Here is a 9498-nt window from a genome sequence, read left to right as displayed (position 1 = left end):
GAGTGAGGAGTAACTGTATACACACACACACACACACACATCATTTGTTGATTTGTTCTGAGCCAGTAATGCCCAACAGAGAAAACCCATAATCCTAGAGCTCAGACTGACAACAGTACGGCACATACACACACACACACACACACACACACACACACACACACACACACACACACACACACTGTCTGAATCAGTGCATATATAGATCTATTGTTTTCATATAAAGCTATTTATAATGACAACAGACTAATCCATATACTAAACCATTAAAGAATAAACATTTTTAGAATAAAAAAAATTATTTGTTGTATGAATGAATAATTTTAATCAGATTTAGCCAAATTCAAGGGACAATTTTGTCCTCAAATCACAGTTAAATAAACTCTCTCACACATTATGGCTAATTGTGCTTGTGTAAATAAAGAAACTGTGATGATATTAATGGATTTATGTCATTGTTTGTGACTGTTTCTTGTTTTGTCTCTCGAATTGTTTTTGGTTGAATCTCTCTGTGATTTAAAGGGCTTTATAAAATCCGCTGCTAAAGTGCCTCGCAGGTTTTTTTGAGGGGTGCTGAGCATCAAACTCCATCAGGACAGTCTGATTTGGCAACGTTTTGCTATTATATAAGATACAGCTGCACCAAAAAAAAAAGTATTTAGACACTTAAGTCACACTAAAAAACCTTTCAAATATTTAAATTAATATCTTGATGTTGATGATAAAGTTCATATATTAATACACAATTTATTCCTAATTTCATTAACCAGGCCTATATAAAGGACTTACTATTATATTGCACATCGTTGTCATTGAATACACTAATACTGATCATTTAAGCTGTGAGTCATGATATTTCTTGTCTCATTTAAACCAGAACATATGTAAAGTTTTAAGATTTGACTTTTCAGATGCCGCTTCATTCCAAGTGCTAAAAGAGGCATTTGTTAAATTTGGAACTTCTACCAAACGATGGACGGAAACTTTAAAAAATGCTACAAGTATTCTTATTCTTACACAGTTTTTCTGTTTTTCCCTTTCGCTCACATGGTTAAACACATATAGGCAGTATTTGCCTGGTTCTAACTAACAGAGAGCGAGAGAGAGAGAGAGAGAGAGAGGAAATGAGTACAAACTGTTGTACAGTAGAAGACCCTAAAATTCCATTCAATAATTCAGTGTACTTGAGTTACAAAGAGATGTGAATTAGACCAACAATATTCTCCCAAATTATCAGATCTGAACAAAGAGCTTTATATTGAACAATGTTTCTGATTGTTGAGGGTTTGTGAATTCCCAGCATGCACTGCACCATGAATAAATTATGAAGTCATTGTTTACAAGGTTTATTCACGCTATTGCTGTTGATTCTGTTATTACTGTTTGTTAGGCCTGTGTGTCATTGATGTTTAGCGGGTTTTTATGCCTCATTATGTATTTGTTAATTACTGCCATTGTTGAGGTCTGTCTGAATTTTACTAAAACAATCAAATCAAGGTAAACTGTCACATGTTTTGAACACTGTAATTCAAACAAATCTTAAATTACCAAGGGCTTAGAAATTAGTAGTGACGTGAATGTTTTTGCTGGGGTTGGGGCTGTCACGCCCCTGGACTCTTTCTGTGTGTTTTTCCCTCTCCATGTGCCTGCCCTGACCTAGTTTTCCCATGTGTTTAATTGGTTATTGCGCTCAGCTGTGTTTTGTCATCCCCTCGTCATGTCATGTGTATTTAAAGTGTTTCCTGTTCAGTGTTGTCTGGTATTGAATGTTCGTCTTTCCCCGCTACGTGTGTGTTCCTGATTCCATTGATGTTAATTAAAGTCTGTTTGTTTGAAGTCTACTCCACGTCTCCTCGTTCCTCGCTCCGTGCTCCTCACAGCAGCGAATCGTGACAGAATACCGATGGACGGTACCAGACAACCAAACTCTGAACAGGAAACTGAGGAGCCATGGACCAATAAACAGTTTAACTGCGTGTTTCCCTCCGTTTTTGTTTATGCGTTTTACTCAGTGTTTTTTGTTTCTGTTGTTCCCTATGGATCCCCTCGCCCGCCCAGAATACCTCCTCCTCCTGCTGGAGCAGGGGGAGCGATCGCTCGAGGGCCATACCAGACTGTTCCTGGTCCTCACGAGTCTTACCAGCTACCCGGACGATGCGCTCTGTGCATTCTACGATGCCAGTTTGAACATCGCGTGCAGAGCGCTGTCGTCCGAGGATGGTCCTCGAGCGAATTTCACCGCCTTTGTGGAGTGGACACTGGCGAGAAACGGATCTCCATTTCCTGTCTGTTCCTAAGAGAATCTCGCCAGTTCCACTCCCGACCCAGTGCCCAGCCCACCATCTCCCCGCTGCGCGGAGCATCAGCCCGATCCCACCATTGACGGAGAGCCTGAGCTCGCCACGGCTGACGAGCTGCTGCCGCACGAAACGACAGAGCAACGGATCGCTGCGGAGCCGGCGCTGCAAATGACGTCAGTCAAGGTGCGAGAGCTGGCAACAGAGCCCGCCACGAGGGAGAATGCCACGGACAGAGAGAGCGCGGAGTGGAGCTCCGCCCCCTGCACCGTGGCTGACGGTGAGCTGAGTAAGGATTTGGGAGAATGCAAAGCGGAGGAAAACTTAATTGACTTGTTTATCGACCTGCCCCCTTTTCTTCCTCCTCTGTCGGTGAACTCTGTCCCTCCCGTTCCTGAGTATACCCCAGAGAAGGCTCCTGTTCGCACGTCCAGCCCTGAGAGGGCTCCTGGTCCCAAGTTAAGCCCGGAGGCTCACAAATGCCTGCCCACCCACCCTCTCCTGCCTCCTCCACCGCTGTCGTCTGTCAGCCCCTCTGCTCGCCCTCAGCCCACCATCTATACGGTGCGAGCTCCGCGGGTCTGCCATCCTTCATCGTCACAGTGGCTGCAGAATCCCTAGTCTCCGCCTCCAGCCTCTGAGACCCAGACTCTGCCTCGGCCCGTTGATCCAGTGGCTCCACCATGGCTCCTAGCTCCCTCCTCTCCGTCGTGGCCCATCTGTCCACTGGCTCCACCGGGCTCCCTCGTCCCTCCAGCTCCGCCTTGGTCTGTCGTCGACCATCCTGCGCCTCGGAACTCCACTCCTGTGGCTGTGCCTCGTTCCTCCATCTCCATCAGGCTCCTCCATCCCTTCGGCTCCTCCTCAGTCCTCTGTCACTCCAGCTCCACCGCGGCCATCTGGATTCCCGCCTCCACCTCGGTCACCGGCGCCATCTGCTCCACCTTGGACCACCGGATCCTCCCCGTCGCCCTGGTTTATCGGCTCTCCGTCTCTGCCTCGGGCTCCTCCGCCACCGTTGGTCAGCCCCTTGGAGTTGTCAGCCCTTCCTCCTCCATGGCTCCTCCCTCCGTCAGCTCCACCGTGGTTCGCTGTCATGGCTGTGGCCTGGGTCCTGCTTGGCTCCTCCTGCTCCAAGCCCCTCCTGTCTCCTCCCTCCTTCGTCACCCCCATGGACTCTGTTCATCGTCCTCCTCCCAAGCCTCCTCCCAAGTTCCCACCATCTGTTGTTCTACGGCGCGAGGACGCGCCTTCCGGGAGGGGGGTGATATGTCACGCCCCTGGACTCTTTCTGTGTGTTTTTCCCTCCATGTGACTGCCCTGACCTAGTTTTCCCATGTGTTTAATTGGTTATTGCTCCCAGGTGTGTCTCGTCATCCCCTCATCATGTCATGTGTATTTAAAGTGTTTCCTGTTGAGAGTTTGGTTGTCTGGTATTGAATGTTCGCCTTTCCCCGCTACATGTGTGTTCCTGGTTCCATTGATTTTTAAAGTCTGTTTGTTTGAAGTCTACTCCACTTCTCCTCATTCCTCGCTCCGTGCTCCTCACAGTAGGGAATCGTGACAGGGGCCTTAAAATTGAGTAAATAAATAAATAAAAAAGGATAGAAACAATGATAGATATTATTGAGTGTACTGCAAATACAGTGAACAGACTTAATATTGCATTTTGTCACATAGAAATGCAGTTGACAGTGAAGCACTGATTTTGAGCTAGGATGCAATAAAATAAATTTACTGCTATTAAATTGTCATTTACACACCCTTATGTTGTAACAAACCTGTATGACTTTCTCTCTTCTATGAGAGAAATTTTGAAGAATGTTGGTAACCAAAATATTAGGACACACAGGATGAATACAGAGATGCAGTTTTCACTGCTTTAGGATGAACAGAACTTCGGATAGTTTCCAGGTACTCATCTAGATCAACTTTGAATAAAGAAAAGAGAGGTTTAGAGCCAGATTTTTGTTTATGTTTGTGAAATTTAGCTAGCAGGAAACAAATTAATTAAGTTATATTTTCCCACACTCTCAGAAAAAAAAGGTACAAAAGCTGTCACTGGGACAGTACCCTTTCAAAGTGTTCTAATATGTACCATTTAGTTATGAATATGTACACTTTAGGTACAAATATGTAACTTTAAGGTACTAAAATGCACCCTTTTGGGGGAAAAAAGGTACAAATTTGTACCTTTTGAAAGGGTCCCGTCCCAGTGACAACTTTTGTACCTTTTTTCTGAGAGTGATATTCTCTTTTGAGTAGTCAAACAATCCAAAGAAAACATCTTTAAAACAGAAAGAAAATCAAACTCACGCCCAAATTACGATATTTGCTGATTCATAAAATGCTTTGTGTTTCTGTTTAATCTGGTTAAAAAGTAATTAAACAACCTATAATTAAACAGGCTAGCAACAGTTTAAACAGTTACTTTTAGTGATGGGAGAAACAAGGATTTTTGAAGCTCCGAATCAAATTGATTTGCAAAATGATTCACTTAAAACTCGACCCCTGCTGGTCAAAGCGGTGTAAATGAAAAGAAAAATCAGCCCAAATATGAATAAAACACCTTTTAGAAACCAATCACAAACGTTTTCTGGAAAATGAAATGTTCATTAGTTTTATAGCCACATCTTTATGTTTTATGTCTATACTGAAATTGGCTTTCAAAAATAAACCCACCTTGTTAATATTCAATGTATAGTGAAAAAAAAAAATACGTGGCGTCCTTTTAGTTCCGTAATTTAAATTTAACGTAGCAAGTTCATTCTTTAGTGAAGTAGAAAGCGAAAAGCAGCACGAGCAAAAAGGTGAAAATGCAATCTACAAATCATCAAATACCATTAAAGGTATAATATAGCCTGTTATTATGTGTTAGTATATGTTCTGTTATTTTATTCTTGTTTTGTGCATTTTATGGAACAACACACACACACACACACACACACATATACATATATATATAAACAGAAATAGACAAAATTTTTATGTACAGTTTTTATGTATAGTTTTTATTACATTAAAACCTCTACATTATCAAACTAACCCGAGATCAGAGTAAACAACACGAATGTTAAATGTAAAATAAAATGGTCAAAAGCCACATCTTTACGTTTTGTGACCATACGGAATTTAGCTTTCAAAAAACAAACCCACTGTGTATTAAACATGCATTATAAGCAGCGTAGCCTAATTTATATTTCACATGAAGCAGGTTCAGTCTGGTGTCTATAAGAAGGAAACTAAAGAGCAGGAGCCAAAAAAAAAAAAACACACAACAAAAGCGAAACACATGCCAGTTTAAACTTAAGGTTAGTCTCAGGTCAGAGATGTCAGTGTGTTTTGTACAATCATTAGCATGAAGCTCCTGTTGGTGGATGCTGCTTCACCACAGTATAAACCACTCAAATCCAGGACAGGCCCGTAGAGGCCCTTCACCCCATCATCACTGTGCTTTAAGTGTAGTGTGACCTTTTATTGAACCTTGCATGTCATTTTCAAGTGCTCCTGTGTGTGTTTGCTGTGGGTTTGGCATTAAATGTTTTGGCAAGCAGTTTCAAATGAAGCCTTGAGGCCAGCTATACATGGACGAAAACAAACACACACACAGTGTGTGTGTGTGTGTGTGTGTGTGTGAATTGACTTTTGCGTGCATATGATATTTAATGGGTAGGATTAGGGGTGTGGGGTAGATGCGTATCATATGTACGCCAAAACTGCGTTTCATATGCAAGTCAAACACCTGCGTATCATATGCACGCCAAAGTCAATTTCTGCGTAAATGAGAGCATTATTCATTATTATTTTTGGAAAGCCTGCTAATCAATAGGTCTGGACTGGTCATAATACACAACATTGTATTGTATCAGACAGGATACTATCTATGTTTTAGGGCCATATTATTTAAAACCCTAATTCGAATCCCTTCGAAGTATTATTAAGAGTGCCTTCAGCAAAACTGTCCGACTCAGAATCACTAAAAACTTTAAATTTGGATAATTTAAACTTTATTTAAGAGCGTTTCAGGTAATGTGTGAGCAATTATTTGTCCCTCCTATTCAGGCTACGTGATCGGTGACGCACAGGAGACTCTCCAGACTCCAGCACGCACAGGGCTCTCCGAGCATTATGATGGAGTGAGCCGAGACTATACTGTCCAGCTTCCAGCAAGAGAAGAGCTCCTCCTCCCTCCCCTGCGATGAGGTAGTTGGTAAGACCGAGCGCTGGTTAATCACTAATTTCTCGAGTCCGCGCGTCGCGTCCTCCGTCTTAAAAGTCCTGTCATGCATGCAACGTCCCCGCCGTTGCGCGCCTGACCTCCTGCGTTTTAAACTACGTATTTTGTTTGTTCATCACCCGGCATGGGAGATCAGACTGAGCCGACCATGGTACAGAAGTCGACATCGTTCAGCATCAAGAGCCTGTTACTCCCATCGAAGTTTGACGATGAGGGCGCGGAGCGCAGCGGCAGCCCGGCACCCGTACAGGACTTAGACAAACCCCCGGAAGCGTCCGAGATGGACCCCGCGCAGCGAGACGCGGAGGAGCAGCTGTCTAAAAAGGTAAAGAAATTCGACAAGCCTCCGTTCAGCTACAACGCGCTCATCATGATGGCCATCAGACAGAGTCCCGAGAAGCGGCTCACGCTCAACGGCATCTACGAGTTCATCATGAAGAACTTCCCGTATTACCGGGAGCACAAGCAGGGCTGGCAGAACTCCATCCGGCACAATTTGAGCCTCAATAAGTGCTTCGTGAAGGTCCCGCGGCATTATGATGATCCTGGGAAAGGGAACTACTGGATGTTGGATCCCTCCAGCGAAGATGTGTTTATCGGCGGAACCACCGGGAAGCTCCGCCGGCGCTCGGCGACCTCGCGGGGCAAGCTGGTGATGAAAAGGGGCCTCCGCTTCGCGCCCCTCGGACTCGGACTGGGCGAACGCCCGAGCAACCCGCTCTACTGGCAGCTGTCTCCGTTTTTACCCATCCACCACTCGCACTACAACGGCTCCACGCACGGATTTCTAAACCAAGGACACGCGTACGGATCGTTTCTCCCGGGCGTCGAGCCGCTCGGGAACGGGGATATGTCTCGCTCCATTCTGGGAGCCTCTAGCGGGAGTATCAACGGGTACGGCGTGTCTCCGTCGTCCGCCGCCGGATTACTTTCAGGGCACAGTGGATACTTCGTACCGGGCGCGCAGCAGCCGCAGCCGCTTCCGAGCGCGCCGGGATACGGCATCTCCAGCTCTCCGTCCCCTCTGCTGTCGGATTCCCTAAGAACTAGTTTGCCGTCCTTCACAGCACCACTTTCTAGCGGACTTCTGTCTCAACACAAACGCCTCGCGCCCAATTCGTTTCTAAGCTGAGCTTTGCGCGTCCTTTCCAATGGGAACATCCAAACTTTCCTAGAAAACCGAAACGTGCAAGCTTTCCTTTTGTGTGAGGACTGTGCGATTTTTTTTCTCGTCTATTTAAGATTATTTTGTAATAGTAGTATGATGTTATGCCAAAGGCAATAACCGTATGTGTTTGTTTTTCTTTCTTTTAAAAAAAAGCATTATTTCTATTATTTCTTTGTGAATGATGGTTTTGTATTTATTCGAAATGTCTTTTTTATCCCTTGTTACTGTGGGATACCGTTGTTATTATTAGATGTTTGGCACATATTATTCGTTTAGTATGACTAATTCCTTTTTTATTTATGTCTCAAACTGTGAATGCGCCTTAATATCTTAAATCAGGGTTGAGCGCTCGGACTGTCTCAGGTGTGCGTTCTGACAATGAAACATTATTATTATTAGCTGTGTAAACCTGAAATATGGTCAAATAAAAATGTATATGCAATGTTTTATGAATTTGCCTGTCGGTTAGTGTGGGCCTGATGTGTTCAGAGAGGTCATGCAATGACTTACTATAGTAATGCTAAGCTACTGAATTAAAGCACTGGTTTAAATTAACTGTGTGGGATCAGTTTATATATGTATATATACTGTCACATAAAATACTGTTCTGTGACGACACGAGGTTTTGTTTACACACATAACAGTATTTTAATACAGTTTTTACGCGAGAAGGTGATTCAGCACCAAAGACAGATCATTAATGCTTTAAAAAAAAAAAAAACATCCCTGAACATTCATTTGCTATTATGCCATTCTGAAGCCATTATTTTAACTCTCTGTGCAAATCAGAAATGTGATTTCTAGAGCTGTTTATTGCCATTTTATGTGATTTATAGTTCTGCACCTTTAGTTGTCATAGTAATTTATTGTGCAGATTTGTACTAGTTTGTCTTTTTTTTCTTGTATATATGCCTGAACTTCAGTTCAGAACAAAGAAATAAAGTATTGGAATATTTCTGTATGAATGCAAACGCGTCATTTCTAGCCATGCAACACAAATCCGCTTTTTTTTTTGTTAACAAAAACTCACCAGCTCGAGGGTTTTAATGCATTTAGCTTCACGCATACATATTACTTTAAATACATTTACGTGCATGCTTTATTATGCATTTGTTATGCATGCTAGAGATGTTAAATGTAACCTAATGCTGGAATATTTTCGTCGTACAACACATTATGCAATAATAATTGTAATTATTACGTCACTGATAGGCTAGTAATTCATGCATATATAGTTCCATGAGATTTGATAACGATTACTTTAAAGTGCCACCAATTAAACCATTTAAATCAGAAATTGCGTATACGTACAGCGCCATCGAGCCAATCCAGACAAATGACGAAACTATAATATCACCAACTAATGCAATGTTTTCACGTAATACTAATAAGTTGAGACGTTTGCATTTACGCAAACATTCAGCTAAATCGGTTCACCTGCGTCATTCTGACCCATTTCCAATAGAAATAATGCTAAACTTACTGTCCAGATGTTCCTGAAACTTCAGCTCCACGCGTCGTTGATCGAGCAGAAGTGGAACTGTCATTGAGGCACAGACAATATGAAGTCCAAAAAAACCTCCAGACACCTTCAGAGGAGCAGGAGCGACATTAATGTGCTCGGACAGACGTTCAGAGGGAGGGACTGAGGGTGACCCGTTATATATAAAAAAAAAACAAGTGGGCTCCCCCAAAGACCACGGTATAGTTCGAACACTGGAGGGACTCACGGACAAAGATGCTCAATTCACAGCTCTCTTACTCTCTAAAACATGTCCTGCACTTTATTTACATAT

The 9498-nt window shown here is 43.2% G+C and overlaps 2 protein-coding genes across 3 annotated transcripts in view; one reads left to right on the top strand and one right to left on the bottom strand.

Annotated features, from left to right (window-relative positions):
• The window catches only part of acyp2 (acylphosphatase 2, muscle type), a 21508-nt gene extending 12243 nt beyond the window's left edge, over nt 1-9265 (bottom strand). Inside the window, exon 1 of the mRNA XM_016446318.1 lies at nt 9186-9265. Within this exon, the coding sequence (XP_016301804.1) occupies nt 9186-9249 (64 nt within the window). The 5' untranslated portion in view covers nt 9250-9265. The remainder of the gene's footprint in view (nt 1-9185) is intronic.
• On the top strand, nt 6047-7845 carry LOC107657967 (forkhead box protein G1-like). 2 transcript variants are annotated; one of them, XM_016446316.1, is made up of 2 exons: nt 6047-7440; nt 7471-7845. In XM_016446316.1, the coding sequence occupies exons 1-2, from the start codon at nt 6659-6661 to the stop codon at nt 7664-7666; spliced, it is 978 nt and encodes a 325-aa protein (XP_016301802.1). In that variant the 5' UTR covers nt 6047-6658; the 3' UTR covers nt 7667-7845. The 2 variants fall into 2 exon arrangements, with proteins under 2 accessions (XP_016301802.1, XP_016301801.1); XM_016446315.1 differs by having other exon boundaries at nt 6047-7845.
• Nucleotides 9266-9498: the final 233 nt, after the last annotated feature.

This window comes from Sinocyclocheilus anshuiensis, unplaced genomic scaffold (genome assembly GCF_001515605.1).
Source record: "Sinocyclocheilus anshuiensis isolate Anshui unplaced genomic scaffold, SAMN03320099.WGS_v1.1 scaffold147, whole genome shotgun sequence".
NCBI lineage: Eukaryota > Metazoa > Chordata > Actinopteri > Cypriniformes > Cyprinidae > Sinocyclocheilus > Sinocyclocheilus anshuiensis.
This window is presented reverse-complemented; position numbering and strand designations above follow the sequence as displayed.